The following is an 18,832-nucleotide window of genomic DNA, read 5'->3' on the forward strand; positions in this document are numbered from 1 at the left end:
TCTATCTGTATTTTTTTCTTTATATAAAGATAGCATATAATTTCCAAAAGACATAGTCTGTTGATCCATTTGCTGAAGAATTAAAAACCAGTGATTGCACGGTTGAAGAAGATTCTGTAAGAAACCACTGGCCAGTGTTCTATCACAGTCTAGGAGCTTCGGGCCAGAACACGCTCTCACGAGTGACTCCCCGGCTGGTGCTGGCGTCCACCTTTCCCACTCTAGCCATCATCCTAAGACGCCTTGTCTAAAAGCTTCCCTGAAGATCCAAGAGCTTCCAGACTTTTCACACTGGAGGAGGTTTGCCGATGACAGTCCAGGCAGCAGAAGGCAGCAGGAGGGAAGACTCACCTATATTTTCTCACCTGCAGTTTCTCATGGGCATTCGCACGCGAGAAAGACACACAGACCCAGAACCACTCACGCACAGCCGGAAGCTGGAAATGCGCCCTTCTCTTGCCATTCAACCTTCTCTCTGTCTATTCAGCAAATATTTCTGGAGAATCCCTATGTGAAGATTGGGGGAACGTGGCTCTAGACAGACGATGTCAAGTGGCAAGGCCCCCGGGTGGGAACGGTGACGAGTGACATGGTTCCACGGAGGGGAGGACAAGGGCGGCCGGCGGGAGAAAAGTTCAGGAAGAGAGAGAGGTCTCTTCCGCAAGGGCCTGGTTGGCCATGGAAGTATTATTAACGCAACAGATTCTAAACAGAGGGACAGAGACCCACACAAACATATGAAGTCCCAGGGACCTGACATCTATGGACAAGTGCCATCAACAAGCTCATGTGGCTGCAACAGTCCCAGCACAACTGTGTGAGCTTCATTAAACATCCATTTGATACCTGCTCCACAGCAGGATCGTATTAATAACTGCAGATGGACAGAAGGATGGAACACAGGGGTCCTCACCCTCTAGTGGGAGGAAACCAGGGCGCGCCCAGAACTGCCCAGGCCAGAAGGGGTGGAAGCACTGCCGTCAGGTGCGGAGGTCTCACCTGAGCCTCACAACAAGCTCTACACAAACGACGTGTCCTCCAGAGCCCTCGGAACATGGCGCCTTCCTCACTAAGGCTTCCTGCTGCTCCAGCTCTCAACTCGCGGTTTTTATCTGTCCGTCGTCTAATAAAGAGTAGGGCACCCCTTTTTGATGTCTGATCACTGCCGGCTTCCACACCCTCCCCTCTCGCTTCCCCTCTGGCCCGGCTGACAGGAGCCTGCGGGCTCCCTCGGGTGCTGGTGCAGAGCCCTAACCGTGCACATCCAGCCCCGGTACAGCTGTCACCGCCCTGCTCCCCTGCTTCCCTCAGGCCACGCAGACACCTTCCGCCCGCTCTGCTCTCCCCGGAAAGCCTGCTGTCCAAGTCGTAAATCTTTCCATACCATCCTCACACCATGTGGCGCCGTTAGTCTCCGCATCCAAAGCCCACAGAACGTCACGCACTGACAATCGCTGCCCCTACCCTGCCTTATTTGATGATTGGCTTCTCTCTCTGACCTGACTCTACATCCCCGTGGTAACGGTCCCCATCGTATCTGCCACAGACTTAACACGGCCACGTTCACCAAGAGAGAGCAAAGCTGGGGTTCACAGCACAGACTCCAGAGGGAGTGTGACTGCCAATGAACCCTGATGTCTCCAAGCCCTGATCTGTGACCCTGAGCATCTACTAAAACTCTCTGTGAGTCAGTCTCCCGTCTGTAAAGCGGAGATTAAAGTATTAAGAAAATGAAGTGATTTAATATTTGCGAATGAGTTTACAAGAATGCCTGGCGCATACAAGGTCTACAGAGATGCTTGCAAAATGAAATAAAACGTAACTCAATAAAGACTTCTATATGCGTGAGTAAAACACACAAACCTTTGCAGGTAGGTTTGCTGTGATTCCACGCACTGTCTTTGGTGCAGTGGATAGTCGAGGACGTGGCAGGTTCCATGGTGTAGCCGGGGTTACACTGGTAGCTGACCGTACTGTTGAAGGTGAAATCTGTCCCAAACTGGATGCCATTTGCCAGTGTACCTGGATCTCCACAGCTTATAACTAGTAAGTGAAGAACAAAAAAGAGTCGGAAAAACACATTATCATGAAATGACTTATTCCCGGTTTCTATTTAAGTGACTCTCCTTAACCTGCTATTCAGAGTGGTTAAGGCGTGTATTATTACAGCAACAACCCCCTCTCTCTGTTTGACAGTTTTACTGGCCGGCGGTCAGGAGGCTGCATGTTTGGAACCGCTTGTTTCTATCCCACTGGTGGTTGGCTGTGCGGGTGACAGCTGGCACCCATGTCCAGTCCTGGGTTAGGCGTGATGAGGGGTCACACCACAAAGTCAAGCACAGAGGCACAGGCTGAGATCAGAGAACCAAGCACCTGCCCCATTTCCCTCAGACTAACTGGTCTACAGAGAGAACAAACCTTGACTTTCTTGGACCTCAGTTTTACAATATCCAACCCAACCAGCCATGCAAAGCATTTTCAACCATATAAATAAGAAAGTGAAGAAAAATCTAAAAGTGCTTAATAAATGGCCATAATATCAAACATATGTATGATATGATATAATCCCATTTTCTCTATGGATTAAAAAAATCAGTAGAACACTATAAAATCAATTTATTTTCTCTGTCAGGCAGATGTCAGTGTGATGCTCTGGACCCACCAGGACAGCAGGCCACTCACGTGTGCAGTCGGGGGCTGTACCCGTCCAGGTCCCGTTGGCAGTGCAGTGCCGCGTGGTCAGCCCCGAGGTCCTGTAGCCGTCCCAGCAGGCGTAGACCACAGAGCTGGAGAACAGGACGCCGTCGCTGCTGACGATCATGCCGTGGGTGGGCGTCCCCGGGTTCCCACAGGACACGGCTGTGAGGGAACAAAACCGGGCCGTACAGAGAGACCCGTCACCACGTGAGGAACCTGAGAGGCCAAAGGCCATCGAGGTAACAGACTGCGCATTTATTCCAAAAATCATAGGACACGTAACCATGGGAAACTTTTCACACATATTTTACTTTAAGACTCATGCCATTCTCTTGTGGATGAGTTACAAATGTGCAAGCTACATGTTTGTATTATCTCTTCTAAAACGCATTACTTCCAAACAGATTAAAAGATGAGTTAAAGCACTGACAATTCAAAACCATGGCAGTCTGAGATTTAACATGTTTATAACAAACAGTAAAATTACCATGATCTTTTAAAGGGTCTGTATGACATTAGTGACTCAGAATTGTCTCCCTCCTGCAATAGCTGAGTTAAAAAAAACCTGGGCAAATCAGGTCATATTTTACATCTCCAGGACAATTCATTTTTAAAAATAAGGGATACCTGAGGAATATGAATGACTACACTTAAGCTGTTCTGTGAAAAGGTCTCCTCAATGTTCCCCAATCTACGGGCAGCCGTGTTAACTGGCTTTGGAATGGCTGCACCTTAAATCTCTCTCCAGGCGACTGCAATGCCATGTACAGGCATGAAGACTTCAGCTAATGCTGGGCGGTGTAACAGATCTACACTCTGAGTATCTATCATGTGTATTCCTTCGTCAGTGAACAAGGAAACTCAGCAGCTGCTGGCTGTGTATCAAGGTGAAGATTTTAATCCATAACAGGTTTTTTGTCTTTTTCAGTTAAACCCATTTACCATAAAGATGGTTATTTTTCCTCCTTAGCCTCCCACAATAATGCACAACAGGCAGACATACAAAGAATATGAATTTTAATAACAAGAATGTATCATGAGTTCTTTTTCTGAGAATGACCAAAGTATTTGCAAATACTCTTGCCTGTTTAATTGCTCCACTTTCAAATCTAGCCTTGAGAATAAAGACACACTCTTCTTAAAAATGTGAAAGAAAACAGATTGCAAAGTAAAAGCCACTATAATGGAAGTTTAGGGAATTCCCTATCATATTATGTTAAAAAATGCACATACTCTCAGCTTGGACTAGATCTTGTTTGACAAATAAAAAGCACACGTGCTGGTGCTTCTACGCCTGTGCCCACGTTGGACATAACTAATCAATTATAACCCTCTTCCCTGATGAGTCTGGGTTTGGACTTACAATCCCTTCTAACACAGATTGTTCAGCAGTTTCTCGGTTGGCATTTGAGATGAGATATATTTACCAATCCTGAAGCAGAGGATACCTAACATTCTCTAAAGCTCAAAAGTTCTTTGATGGCTGTGACATAAATAAAAACTTCACATTGCAAAAATCCAAGCTGTTGGCCTATTCAAGACAATTCCCTCATCCATTCAACAAATACTGATTCATCATTTCCTGTGCACAGTTACCGCGCACACGTATGAGTGCAAGCCTGACAAAGCAAAGAATTATATTGATCCAATTCATAACAAAAGGCACCTGGGTATATCATTATATTTTATTCTAATCATATCTGCTATTAAAATCTATGTAGCAATTTTCAAAAGTGATCTGTGAAGGACTAATGCTAAACTAAAGCAGGTCACTGTTGAAAACATATTCAACTTAATATACTGTCAGTAAAAGAATGTCCATCATAATAATGACATCCTAATGTTTATAAAGTTCCCTCAAATATTGTATCCTATACAATCAAATTCATGGTTAACTTTTTTTTTCCTGACAGGGACACTTTCACTGATGGCTTTGCCTATGAAAATGAGGGTTAGAAAACAGAGTCAACATAGCTGTTTTTACGTCAAGGTCTTAATGTTTTAAGACATATGGGGACTATCACTAAAGCAAAACAAGAGATTAAATGTAGGGTCACTAGAAGGAAAACAAGATTTTTTAAAAAATTACAAGTTAAAATTTCTTTTAAAATACATCCTTTTTAAAGTACATTTGGTTAATGTGACTCCTTTTGGTAAAAGATTATTTTCTTTTACTCAATTTATAATAAATAGCATTATACTTATTCCAAATGCACTTTATTGTTCACAGATATCAATACCATTCACTTAGCATGCTGTATTAGGAAGATTGCTGTTAAACTGAGTCAAATAGTTATAGGTTTGACTCTCTGATCATACAAGTTAAATAAATGTTAGTGATCAATTCAAGTTCTCAACATGTAGTGTCTTCACTGTAAAATGGGTATAACAAAGATAATTGCTCCCTGTTTTTGTAAGATTACACATACCAAGTGCAAAATGCCTAGTAAACAATCTGGTAGATTAGTAGTAGTACTAGTATTGTTATTTTCATTATCATCATTTTAATCCCACGTCCATTACCTGAATAAAAGGTCAACTTTATCATAATCTCATGGGAAAGAGGATTAAGAGTTGCCTAATGCAACTAACCCCAAAGATGTAGTTATATTTAAGCAACTTGGTAGGATATATCCATTTGAAAAGTAAGTCAATGAGCCTATGATTAAAAGACAAGATTGCTAACAAAAGAAAACATGGCTTAAAGTGATGAAAATATATTATAAATTTAAGTTCTTTGATGTTGAAGAATTTTTAAAATATTTTTCTTTTGTGATGCATGACTCCTCCTCTTTATAATTTATTGAAATATCCATCAGGAGCTTATGTTTTTAACAGATTCAGAGAAGGTAAATTATCAGGAGGGAAGTGACCTCCATTAGGGGATTGAATATATAGGTCATGGCTAACCTTTGTGTCAATGAAAAAGTCACTGATAACCCCATTTTCTACAAAAAAGAATATGTGCCCCAAAGATATGGACCTACGATAACAAGTGAGAAAAAATATAAAGCAATAGATTCTCCAAAAAAGTTTTAAGACTTCTACATGTGGAGGGGGGGAGTGGGAAGGGGAGTTAGTCATATATCCTACCCATCATTTGTTGTTTTAGCGAGTGTAACACATACTATTAATTGTGCAGCTTCCCATGATTTCTGTACAATGCAATTTGGAAGTAGCCAGTTTTGTGGGGCATATTTGAGAAATATTTTTAGTATTGAAACATTTTAGTAACTCAACTTCTTTCTCTATACAGATTTTAATGTCCAAGTTTATAAGGATTTTATAGGAACCCTTTGAATTTCTGACTTTTGATAAACTAAATGCTATTTAAAGAGTACTTTGTATAGTCTGAGTTAAGTATATCATGAAATGAAGTCCAATTAAGCTCTCCTAATCAAATAAATGAATTCCTTTATGTTTTGCTGGAATAAAGCTCATAGTGCCATATCCCAGCAACAAAGTGAGATTTGGATGGAAAACATTACTCACTCTCAACTGCTTTAATTTTTTCACTTTTTCAGTTTGCAAGAAACTAAAGTGCTTGAGATAAACCCAATATAGAATGTACAGTCTCAAGTAAATGACCATCCCTAATAGCACAGAATGTATCTAAGGGAGGTTTGTTGAGCCTTGGAAGCTATATTTCCCCACCAAATTTGGTTAACTTTTAACCAGTAGTTTTTCAAATAATTTTCTGCACCATTCTCTCCTTCTCTTCTAGAACCCCAATTACAAGTACATTAAACTGCTTGATATTATCCAATAGGAAATTATTGTGCTGGGATTTTTTTTCTCCATCTTCTTTCCCTCTGTTTTTCAGACTGGATAATTTTCACTGACCTGTATCCAAGTTAACTGAGCCTTCTGACATTTTTCATCTGCTAAGTTGATCCAGAAAACTTTTTATCAGATAATGTACTTTTCATTTCCAGAGTTTCCATTTGATTCTCTTTCATTATTTTCACTTCTCTGTTGAGAGTCCCTGTTTCGATTCCATTTACTGTAAAGTCTTGAACATGTTTTTAATAGCCTATTTAGATCCTTATGTGCGTTTCTCAACATTTGGGTCATCTCAGGATCAGATTCTATCTCTATTGTTTGTTTAGTTTGTAGGCTGGTTGGTTGGATCATGGGTCATATTGCTCTGGGTTGTGCCGATGCAGTAACTGTTTATTGTATGCTGGACACTGTGAATGAACTACTGCATGCAGCATGTCATTCCTTTAAAAGATGTTGGGCTTTGCTCTGGTGGGCTTTGAAAGTAGTTATAGATCTTTTGGGTCTTGTCATCAGTTTTATTCTGTTAGCGGAGAGCTAGTTAGTCTGAGTCCTAACATGATGTGCTCTTAGTTCTAGCCTGTCCCCCTGATTTTAGGGAGTGGTACCTATTCACAATGCATGGGCTCTCTAGGCCTCCAAGAAGTGTCCTGAGTGTACAGTGTCTCTCAGTGACTTCTACTATCACAGGTGTGCTCTCCGCTAAGAAGGTCTGTGAGTCACTGAGTCTCACGTGTGCTTGTCGGCCCAGCCCTCAGCTGAGTCGCCTGTGAACACGCCTACAGAATTCTGGGGCCCTCCCATCGTCAGTTCCCTCTTCCTGGATTACCGTTTCTGCAAATTCCATTTCAGTAACCTACAACAATTTCTACCTCATCACCTCACCAAGCCACTGTACCACCTGGGTTCTGCTTCCCAGCTTCCCAGCAAGAAAAATGCACAGAGTGACAGAGGGGTTATGGAGCTCACCTTATTTATTTTCTCCTAAGGAACACAGTCACGCCCTGTCTGTTGTTTAATAACTCACATAATTGTCTCATGTATTTTGTTGTTTTATAGTTGTTCTCAATAAGAAGGTGGGCCTACTATCATTTAATATGTCATGGATTGACGTGGAAATCTTATTTAATTTTCATAATGTTCAAATACTTCTGGACCACAAATTCACAGGTGTGGTATACAGAAAAGGTTAGATGGGGTGTAATTGTAGATTACGGAGGTCATGTGTAACTTTGAGGTACTATATTATAGAACAGAAAATGTCCTCATTTTGGTGAGAAAGACATGCTCTCATGCAAATTTTAATATTCAAATTTCTACAAGAGGGGAGGGAACTGAGAGTGAGAAAAGTTCTACTAACTTATAGTCGCATACTTCAGTCAATAGAAATGGCATCATCCTGCAAATCACAGCTGCAGATGACATTTCCCCACAACTATTTAGTCATATTTGATTTAACTTCTTTAGGGCCTAATCTTAAGATTTACATTAACTTGATTGTCAAGAGGCAATTTGGAGTCAAACATTATCTTGGATTATCATGTATACTTATCTCTATATAGAGAGATAGATAGGTATCTCTAGGATAATCTTTGACTCTCAATGAGAGTATGCACACACACGCATACACAGGATTGGCTTATTCATACATATCATTTTATATTATGTAGACTACATATGATACAGTTAACTATGTAAAATACAGTCAGATGAGATACATGCATATTATATTCTACTTATCTATGTAACACCTATAATAAAATGAGTGACAGTACAAGGAGAGTTGACATAGTAGGGAAAATAAAGATTAAGGGAACTTGATCTATATTTCTGGTGTTGATATTGTGTGAGTTTATTCAAGCTGATCAAATTCTATGGAAAGTGTTTCATACATGTAAAACTAGGTAATTAATTTGTGTATCTGTTTTAGACTCGAAAATTCAGTCACTGAGAAGTTTGTGTGCAAATGTTAAAGTCTTATCTGTCTGAATTCTAACTCGGTTGTTTTCTAGACTCTGAACACACTCATGGCATGTCAGCCCACCTTTGCTTAAGACAGGCACTGCCAAGACGTGACATCATGTCTATAAAGAGCCGTGGCATTTTACTGGTATTACTGGGGTTTCCCACCATTTCCTATCATGCCTCTTAAATAGTACAATAAAATACACTCACTCCAAAATACTATTCGGAAAGTAACCCGAGAATCTTCTGCAACACAGCGCTCTGAGCAGGGGCCACCAACAGACTGGACGTAACGTGAACAGAAACCTCTCCCAGCCTGCAGGGAGCTCCCAGCAGTGGCTCACTCGGCCCTACTCACAGCTCCTTCGCCTCAGCTCTCGCCACCAGCAGCCACAAAACACGGCAAAGTCACACAGAGATCGTCACCAGGAGCAGACAGACACCTCCTTTAGACCACGGACTTTCAAAGGGTTAGGATAGCGTCATATGATCTTTTGAGCAGTCAGGTATCTCCGTATGCCCAGCTGTGCTTTTTGATGATTCTCTTATACGTTTGGGGGGGAAATAGGTTAATTGTAGAAATAGTGTAAACCTGTAGGATTTTTGTGGAATGTTACTGGTCATTTTAGAGTGAGTTACCTGGTTTCAACCTGAAACGCTGACTTTCAGGCTTGAACTTACCCTCGCACACGGGCTGCAGTCCTGACCACGACCCGTTGAGCAGACACGTTCGCTCGGCCGAGCCCCGCAGCTGGTAGCCCATTTCACAGGAGAAGCGGAGAAGGCTCTTGGCCTTAAACTCATCTCCAAGCCGAGACCCATGTGCTGGGGTCCCTGGATCACCGCAAAATCCAGGATTATTTCCTATGGAACACGAACACGTATGGCAATACTCAATGCTATTAGACACGTTTAAAACAGGGCTGTTATGTTTAAAGGGAATGAAACTTTATGTAAATGTGTATCGAACACGGTTACAGTCATACGGCATTCTGGAAATCTCGTGAGAAAGATGTTCTTTATTACAGCACAAAAACGGAAGACGCTAAGAAATTGTGTCTGTGTAACTAAAATCAAAATAGCTTATTAAAATATGGTTGTAACAATAATTGGTATTCTTTAGAAGAAATAAAACACTGGGGACGGTAAATGCAGGAATTGCTCGTTGGAAATGCTGGTAAAGATGCTGACGAGGAGATGGGGGTGAAGGTGCGTTGGGAACGAAAAAAGTCAGATGAGAGGTTTGATGCTTCTACGCTGTGTTGATCTGCTGATTATGTTTATTTTGTTTATTATTATGAAACATTCATGGAAGAATTAAGTTGATATTTTTTCCAAACAGGATTGATGGAACAATTGACGACACAGACAGGAAAGATGTGGAAGAATTGAGAGGAAGCACAGAAAAGGAGGGAAAAACGGGGGCCAACTGAGTCAAGGTGAGCAAGCTTCCTACTCAGGTGCTAGGGAGGCTCTTGCAGAGGAAAATGTGCCATGATAGGTGTTTAAAGGGAGGGAAGATGAAGACGACACTGACGCTGTATCGTAAGGGCGTACTTGGCTGGAACGGAATAACACCAACTTCAAAGAATGGCACCACTGTCCAGTATTTGGCATGAAGAGCTGACTGTGCCATGCCCACCTGTGCAGTGGGGCAGGGCTCCGCTCCAGTGACTGTCCTCCTGGCAAGTCCTGCTGCTGTTGCCTACGAGACTCCGCCTCCCTTGGCATGAGTAGTGAACCACGGCCCCAGATGTAAACAGGTCTCCAGTTAGGATGGCGTTGGCAGGGACCCCTGGGTGTCCACACGAAATAACTTAAGAAAAAAATCAAATCAAATCAGTGAGTACATTGTTCCTGTTAAGCTGCTTTGTGTTGGTCAGTGTCCCTCAGAGACTCATACAATCATCACCAATTAACAAAAAACACCCGAATACACTGCACATCGCTGCAGTGCCCTGGAGAAGAAATGCCAATTTCCAGACGACCCTCCCTCTACCCTGAATAGTCACGTTACTGAAGTCCAGGAAAGGGTCCGTCAATGAAGTGTTTGTTTGTTTTTTATTAGGTTAAGATACCTTTGCTTAAGGTAGAAATTGATATTTAGGTTTTCAAAAAAGAAAGTCACTCTACCTAAATTTTTTCCATCTGCCCTTAACTGTATCCTAAGTAAGCAGTGTTATACAAAATGTTAGAAACTAACAGATGCACCAAAACTATTTCCATTACTTCTTCAGTTAGTATGACAATCATGCTTTGCTTGGGGACAAAACTCGGTCAAATCTGCTTCCTCTTCCAGTTCCCATGTCTAGAGAGACCATCTAACAATTTTTCTTTGAATAGGTGGCAATCTAAAATGTCTAAGTAAAAAAAATAATAATAAATTACTGATCAATATTTTCCTCAAGTAGTCCACTCATTTCTTTATAATTATACCAAATCAGGCCCATCATCTAATCATAATTATCGCTCAAGAAGGAAAATTCTAGAATCCAGATTACCATAGGATGGTAAAGACTTATCTCTCCCTTTCTATAAAGTCCAAAATTAGGGTTAGCCATGGGCAAATTTTACACCACGTACAAACAGCTAACTGGGCTGATGATGCCGAAGAGTGTTCAAAGGCTCTGCTGGTTTAACAGCCTCGAGGGGCTGCATTCGGTCACTGGCAACCCCAAAGTGATGCCAGCCAGAGGGGCAGGTTTGAAAGGCTGGCAGGCATCACCCACCCCCTGAGTCACATAAGCCCTCCCCTGAGACTGTCTTATACTGATATCCACTCACTGGACAAGAGGAGTTTATCTATGGAGTCCTAAAGAGAAGCTAACTAGAGCTGAATCAGTGAAATTGTTGATAAATGATCAGTTCCAAGTGAAATAAAAGAGAAAAAAATCAGTGGAACAGTATAACAGCAAAAACAGAGATGGAGGTTAGCTGCTGCAGAGCACGTGAAAACAAAACGCTCCTCTGCGAGCGTGTATTCCCAAATTCACGGTAATTCCAGCGGGTAATGACAGCAAGAGGTGGGAAGTCGCCCCTTGGAAAATGAGATCAGTTAAAACCTGGTTCCTGGAGGTTGGAGCACGCTGGCATCATTGCAACAACCAATACAAGTCTCACAGACACCAGGGAAGATGCAAGAGAAATCTTTGGGGAGAAAAACAAACAAAACAAAACTAATTTCTCTGAAAAGTTCCCACGTGTGAAGGCACAGAAAACCAGAAAACATAAAGCTTGATGAGAATAGTAATACATTTACAGATGTGTTTTGTCACGTAAGCCTCTACGTTTGTTTTTGAAAGTCATTGCTCTCTTTCTCTGTAGAAATTCGTTGTTTTGTTACAGTTAGAATTTGAGACAGGTTTCCGGGTAGATTGAAGGGGCTTTGTGGGACCCTGACTTGCAGGAAAAAAGTCTCCAGCACCAATCCACTCTGAAAATGTACTGAAAACGCCATAACTGTCACAGGTAAAATGGATTATAACTTTTTCCAGTAAGTTCAATTTATAATGTGATTGTCATTTCCTATTTTCTCTACCCACACAAAATGAATACTAAAAAGGATTGTTTTTTGTTTTGTTTCTGACTGATTTTTAAAAGGCCAAGGAGAGTGACTCCTTTTCCTTCATTTTCAGACTACGTTTTAACAAGACAATTCTCTCTGAGCTAAAGGACAATATGATTTTTCAAGTGAAAGAAAGTAATACCATAGCTATTTGGGTAGAAAAGAAAGTGTCCTTGTGAACCTGTATGGTTTAAAATGTACTGTTAATAGTCCGCCCTCCTCTTCTTTAAACCTATGGGTCAGGAGGAAGTGACGACCAGGACACTATCTTTCTAATCATGTTCACATCGGACTGTACCATAAGCGCTGATGAGACCCAAATTAGGCCCCTCAGAGAGCGCCACCCTTCCGGCCACAGATACTAGGTCAATAGATGGAGACTCCGTTTATAGCCTCTTGCCAATATTTCTGAACCTGGGTCCAGACAGATGCATGGTGTTGAGAGATTCGGGGTGTTGACAGAGGCGCCGTCTGGAGGCCGCTGGCGCCCGTTTGAACCGGTGGATTAGCCTCCCTGCTGGCCCGAAGCAGGAGACAAGCAGCAACAGCACACACAGAGACAGCCCGGTCCAGGCGGAGCCCGCGAGCCGAGTGCGTCTCCCGCTGGGGCCAGCTTTGCAAGCAGGCCAGCACCCCCGCCCCTTTCTTCCCGCGGAACTAGTGTGACTCGCATTTGGTGATTTCTGGCCAACCTATAACGTTGTCATAATAACATATATAATTTGTGATGGGGGTGGGTAGAGAGAATTAAAAATCAACACCGTTTTGAATACTTGAAAAGAACCGTGTTCTGCTGGTGGTGTTCTTACAGGGCTCTGTGGCCAAAAGGACCCTCACTTACCCAAACACTTGGGCAAAGAGCGATCCCATAAGCCATCTGCCATACAGGTTAAGGCAGAAGATCCCAACAAGTAAAATCCCCTCTTGCAGTGATATACGACACTCATTCCATATTCAAAACTCTCGGGGAAATTCTGTTGCTCGTGACGAACGGCATTTTCCACAAAGCCTGGATCCGAGCAGTTCACCACTGCAAAGGAAAGCACGGTGCACGTTATTCAAATGCAGCTATACGTTTATAAACAAAACAGACGGGCAGAGAAGGCAAACTCCTCCTCGTGGTTTTAGAAAGTTGGTAAGACGACAGCATGACAGCCAAAGCTTGTGAAATTCTGTACCCTTGACGAATTCCGCTTCCTGCTTTCAGCCATTATGCTTCAAAACATGTCAAGCAATATATCTGCTACTATAGCACCTTTAACAACATGAGACTGACAGCCTTTAACTGTTTCCTAATAATAGGCTTCTTCAACGTAAGGTCTAAAATTCATTTCCCTGGTTAGGTTTTTATGTTATGAAAATGTTAAAATAGAAACGGCTGAAGTTAGTCTACATATTTGTATGCGACTGTGATACTTCAGGACAGCCTGGGACACAGTAATTAATTACCACCCCACCCTGACATGCACTAATGCTTCAATATGTGCCCAAGTAATTTCTGTTATGTGTCTAAAGCAGACAAAAATGACAACTCCTCTGTCAACACTTAATAGAAGTGTAAATTAAGGCAGCCTCTGACTTAAGCTTCTTGCCCTGTAGAAGCAGCTCCGGCAGCGACAGCGGGGTGTGCCTGGTGCATCTGAATGGCGCTCTCTGAGCCTGAGTGCCGCTGGCCTCTGGGAGGGAAGCAGCCGCGCGCTCTCGCAGGCGCAGAGGACAGAGCGAGCCCCAGTTCTCTCTCTCCGACCCGCCCACCGCTGACCGGGGCAGCTGCTGCAGAGCCGCGCTCTCTCCAGGTACTTCGGGCTCAGAAGCCGGCAGCGTGACAAGTTCCCAGGCAGCCGCTGCACTCGGTGTCCCAGCGGCCAAGGCAAACCCTGCCCGTCTGCACCCTGATTCCTCTGTCCCCAGGACGACGGGGTGGGCGGATCAGAGGCGGACAGGGGTCCCTTTCAGTGCTGCAGAATAATATCCTATCCTTCTTAAACCAATCCTGAGTAGCTAGAAGACAAGTTCTTTCGAGTCAAGCAAACATGTTTACGGACCCCCGGCAGATATTTTTAAGGCTCCAGAGTGCATTGCACCTGCAATAAAATTGTCACCAAACCCACCATAATAGCAGGCATCAGCTATTTGGAAAAAGTGTCACTGACTTGCACGATTATTTTTATGACCTGAAAAACGCCCGCATCGGCCCATTGGGCACTTGGAGTTGCGTGTCAAGCCCAGGAGACAGAAACAGCTCCCTTGTGTCTGACCTTCACAAGCAGGAAGGTGTTGCCTTGGCCCGAAGGCCAAAGACGCTATGGTGTCGAGTTTGCGCTTACATCGCTCTTAGAGGACGGTCCCTAAACCACAGCAGACTCTCTGCAGTGAGAGGAAAGGACACTGCTTAGGCGACCCAAGTGGAGGCGCCGAGCCTTCCTGCGCCAGGGCGCCCGGCCCATGCCTCACGCGCCCCGGGACTCCGCACGCCCCACCTGGGCTCCTCCTTTCTTTAATTCATAGTTTTATATTCGGGCCCAGCTTTCCTGAATGCAGCCTGATTGTGGGGTGGGTGAGAAAGACGAAGTGCACAAAGCAAGTGCCATTATGCGTTTGGGGTCAAGAGAAGGGTGGGGCTGGAAGCCAGAAGAGAAAGAAAAGAGAAACAGTTATCGCTCCGGTAACGGTGAGGTCCACCTGCATCCCCCCTTTGCCGGCCGAGGAGAGCAGGGCTCTCTGAGCCCCACCATGGCGGGAGGAGTGCCGTTCAGAATTCGCGAGTTTCATGCCCAAGCGCTCTGAAACCTCGAAGCAGAATTCTCCTTGGGGGCCTCTCTTGCCCGCGGCACGGTGTGTAGGAGACACGGAAGTCCTCATTACTGACGATACTGACGACCACTCTGGGATTTTACGTTGCATTAGAATTACCTGGAAGAAGTGCTGAGTCCCAGGCTCCTCCCCATCCTTTCACCTAGCTCAGCATCCTTAAAAACCAGGCAATAGAAATGCTTGACAAAGTTAGATTCCATGAGCTCCAAGACGGAAACCGAATTGCTCTTGATGTTGGAAGAGGTATGTCTACACTCTAAACCTGCTCACGCTTTTCTCAGTCCCATCCTGTGGAATTAGTCCTACAGAATCTAGTCCTGCATAATTGCAGTCAGAAACATCTATTATATCCCTTCCTCTTTATTTTATTGGTTCCACTAGGAGATTCAGCTGTATCTACCAGCTTGGGGAAAAAAAATAAGGCAGGAAGATTTTAACTTATTTGTCCCCGACAGAGAGAACTGTGAAACATTCCACGTCTTTGCTGCACACGAGTGTGCTTCACCATACAGAGGGCAGGCTGCCGGCCTAGACAGCTCAGCAGTACCCAGTCCGTCCACGCACTGCTCTCCCGTCTCCGTTCTTTCTGTTTTGTGCCCAATTCCTATCTGGAATCTGGTGGACTGAGACTTCATATGACGGACAGAGGTGAGCTGTCAGCAAAGCGGAAGGAGGGGTCAAATTACTTAAATCATCCTGTGGCGCCTGAAATGACCAGTAAAGTTGATGGTGTGAAGATAGGTCAGACCAGGTCACACCTGCTGGAACTATTTTACTTTTTTAGCTGGAGACAGGATGTCTAGCAGGGCAGAGCATCAGAGAGAAACTGGTGAGAGACTCATTGTGGAAGTCTCCCCTCATCTTAGCACCACCCCTCAACACGCCAAGCGCTGAGACTTGGCCTTGATGCTCAGGTGTTAAAACCTGACAGAGAACGGAATTTCCTCAGCTGGAGAGAATGAGAAATATTGATATCATATGTACATAGCCTGTGTGGAGTCATGAAGGCACAAAATGTGTTTGGGGACATTTGTGTATGTTGGAGGGTAAAGAAGACATTCATATACTGATCAGTAACATATCCAAGGTCACAAAAGGGGTCATACCAGAACTAGGTAAGGATCAGAGCTCCTGATTACCTGATGACTTCTGAAACTCCTTCTGTGGCCTTAGGGCTTTATGTGAAAAGGAAGGAAGGAAGGAAGGAACTACCTCCATCTCTTCCTAATGTGTTTTTGTTTTTGTTTTTGCTTAAGCCTGTGTTTATGTTTATTTTTCTGTGTTTACTCCTGTTTCTTGCTTCTTTCTTGTTTTCTTTTATGGCTCATTAAAAACCAGATTATAAACAGGAAAGTAAGAAAATGATGCTTTGTAATGGACATATAGCCAGTTTAAATTCTTTGGCAGTGGGAAAAATGGGTAAGAATTAGTTCACTAAATTTTTTAAAAAGCATTCATAATTGATTAGAGTTCTGTGTAATATGTGTTTTTTAAATTTTTCAATAGAAGGGATTATGCAAAGTTGAGAGGACAATCGAAGGTGAGGTGACTATTCAGTGTATCACACAGAATAAACATTTCCAACTTGTTTACTTGGATGAATCAAAACTTAAATCAAAACTTAATTACCGGTCACCAAAAGCAACTTCTATGATGACTATTTTTCAAACATATGAAAGTTACCTTTCATCTTTTATCAATAACTGATAAGAATAAAGAAATTGGTTTTAGGTATAATGAGACATTCGGGTTTGATAAAGAAGGTTCTAATTGATTATAGTTGATTCTAGTTAAATTTCAGAGGTGGGTGGGAGTGGGGGCAGGGAGACTGAGCACCTACTATGCGCCAGACACTTTGCTAAACATTTCACATGCACTGGTTTACTTAGAACTCATGGAAACCTAAGAGGAAGGTAGTATTTATTTGACTGTTCATAGAAGAAAACTGATATTCTCCAGTGAACTTGAGGATTCACTACAAGACCCTGGATTCAGTGATGCAAGTTTAGTCAGTTTTTTTTGTTTCCTTTTTTATTCCTCTCTAACCAGAACAGAACCTTCACTCATCCCGTATTTCCTTAATTTTCTTTATACTCATGTATGTAATAGCAAAGGACATATATTTTAATTCTCTGAGTTTAAATGGCCAATCCCACAAAACTGTAGATAAGGAAGAAAAAATAAAACCTCCAAACATTTGCATGTAACACAAAAATTATTACACAAGGAAAGAAAATATTAAGTGACTCATCCTAAAACTGCCAGACTTGGTATACCTCATTTATTTCTCCTTGAACTGACTGAACTTTTAAGCTCATGTTGACACTTATTTGAATTTAGGAGACAAAGACTCAGAAAGCTCTTCTATAGAAACGGGGGCCTCTGAAACAGTAGGCATAATCTGATTCTTAAAATAAATGTGAAGATATTTGTTTTCATTCCTTTTTATGAAATCTACATCCATATAATTTATTTATTCCAGAAAGATATTACTACTAGCAAAAAGGATCCCTTCTTTTATTTATTTATTTTCCTGATCCTGTTTGTAAAGATAGAACCAGGGGGTGAGTCGCTTCCTGGATTGGAGGGTTCTGATTTATCACAAACACAGCTGGCATGGCCAGAGCTTTTCCCTGGGAAGGGCTGAGTCTGAGGATAAAAGGTGAGTCCAGGGTGGAGAGACTTTGTGGAAATCTGTGTCTAAGTCAGCCTCACTTTAGCACAGATTTACTGGGAGTTCATTCCAAAGTCCTGGTAGGGTTTCTCTCTTGCATCATTAACCAGATGCTGTAGGATTACTCAGGATTCCACAACTCATTGACCTCCGCAGATTAGACATCTGAGAATCACATCAAGTATTTGGGCGAAGAAATCAAGCACAACAGGATGCTGACATGAGACACAACACCCTGAACCAACTGGGGGTTTATTCAAGGAACCACATAAGGTAAGAATCAGGCCATACTGCAGTACACACCTTGAAGAATCCCTGGAAGTTTTATTAATAGAGTAGCTATTTTTGTTAACTTTAACTTTTTGAGTTTCACGCCATTTTTTTCTGACGCTTCACTGTCTTTATAAGTCTGATCTCTTTGAATTCATGCTTTTCCTGGTCGAATAATATGCATGTAAATTCTGTGCACTAGATTGTATCTCTTAGTTCATAAATGAAGCAAAACAGAGCAATAGAAAATAACAGAAACATGAGCAGGAGGCACCCGGGAGATGAGGGGTGATTTCCAATCCCCTCAGCACTCGGACGGCTGTTTGTCAGTCATCTCCTCCTTCATCAGACGTTTTTGAAGTGTCAGCTTTCAAAATTAAGTACTAATTTTAAAGTTCTGCTCTTCCAAAGGCAGTGTCAAGAGAACGAGAAGACAAGCCACAGGTTAAGAGAAAATCTTAGAAAAGACATAACTGATAAAGGACAGTAATCTGAAACATTAAAAAAAAAAACTCTTAAAACTCAACAATAAGAAGACAAACAACCCAACTAAAAATGGGCCAAAGACCTTAGCTGACACCTCAGCAAACAAGACCTACTGATGGCGAATAAGCCTATGAAAAGATGCTCCACATCATAGGTCATCAGGGAAATGCAAGTTAAAACAATAATGAGATTCCACTATACACCTATTAGAATGGCCAAAATCCAGATCACTGACAACACCAAACACTGGCGAGGGTGTGGAGCAACAGGAACTCTTACTTATTGCTGGTGGGAATGCAAAGTGATACAGCCACTTTGGAAGACAGTTTGGGTTTCTTACAAACATAAACATATTCTTACCATACAATCCAGCAATCATGCTCCTTAATATTTACCCAAAGGAGTTAACAACTTATATCCACACAAAAACCTGCACAGGAATGAATATAGCAGCTTTATTCATAGTTGCCAGAACTTGGAAGCAACCCGGATGTCCCTCAGTATGTGAATGGATAAACTGTGGTCCATCGAGACAATGGAATATTATTCATCACTGAAAAGAAATGAGCTATCAAACCATT

The 18,832-nt window shown here is 42.5% G+C and overlaps 1 protein-coding gene across 1 annotated transcript in view; it reads right to left on the reverse strand.

Moving 5' to 3' along the window:
• The window catches only part of CSMD1 (CUB and Sushi multiple domains 1), a 1,790,960-nt gene that overhangs the window by 27,026 nt on the left and 1,745,102 nt on the right, over positions 1 to 18,832 (reverse strand). The window contains exons 53-57 of the mRNA XM_082374695.1: positions 12,849 to 13,037; positions 10,085 to 10,258; positions 9,124 to 9,306; positions 2,683 to 2,859; positions 1,864 to 2,043 (exon numbers count right to left, since the gene is read on the reverse strand). Coding sequence (XP_082230821.1) covers positions 1,864 to 2,043; positions 2,683 to 2,859; positions 9,124 to 9,306; positions 10,085 to 10,258; positions 12,849 to 13,037 — 903 coding nt within the window. The remainder of the gene's footprint in view (positions 1 to 1,863; positions 2,044 to 2,682; positions 2,860 to 9,123; positions 9,307 to 10,084; positions 10,259 to 12,848; positions 13,038 to 18,832) is intronic.

Source organism: Balaenoptera borealis, assembly GCF_965194805.1.
Source record: "Balaenoptera borealis genome assembly, chromosome: 21".
Classification (NCBI taxonomy): Eukaryota; Metazoa; Chordata; class Mammalia; order Artiodactyla; family Balaenopteridae; genus Balaenoptera; species Balaenoptera borealis.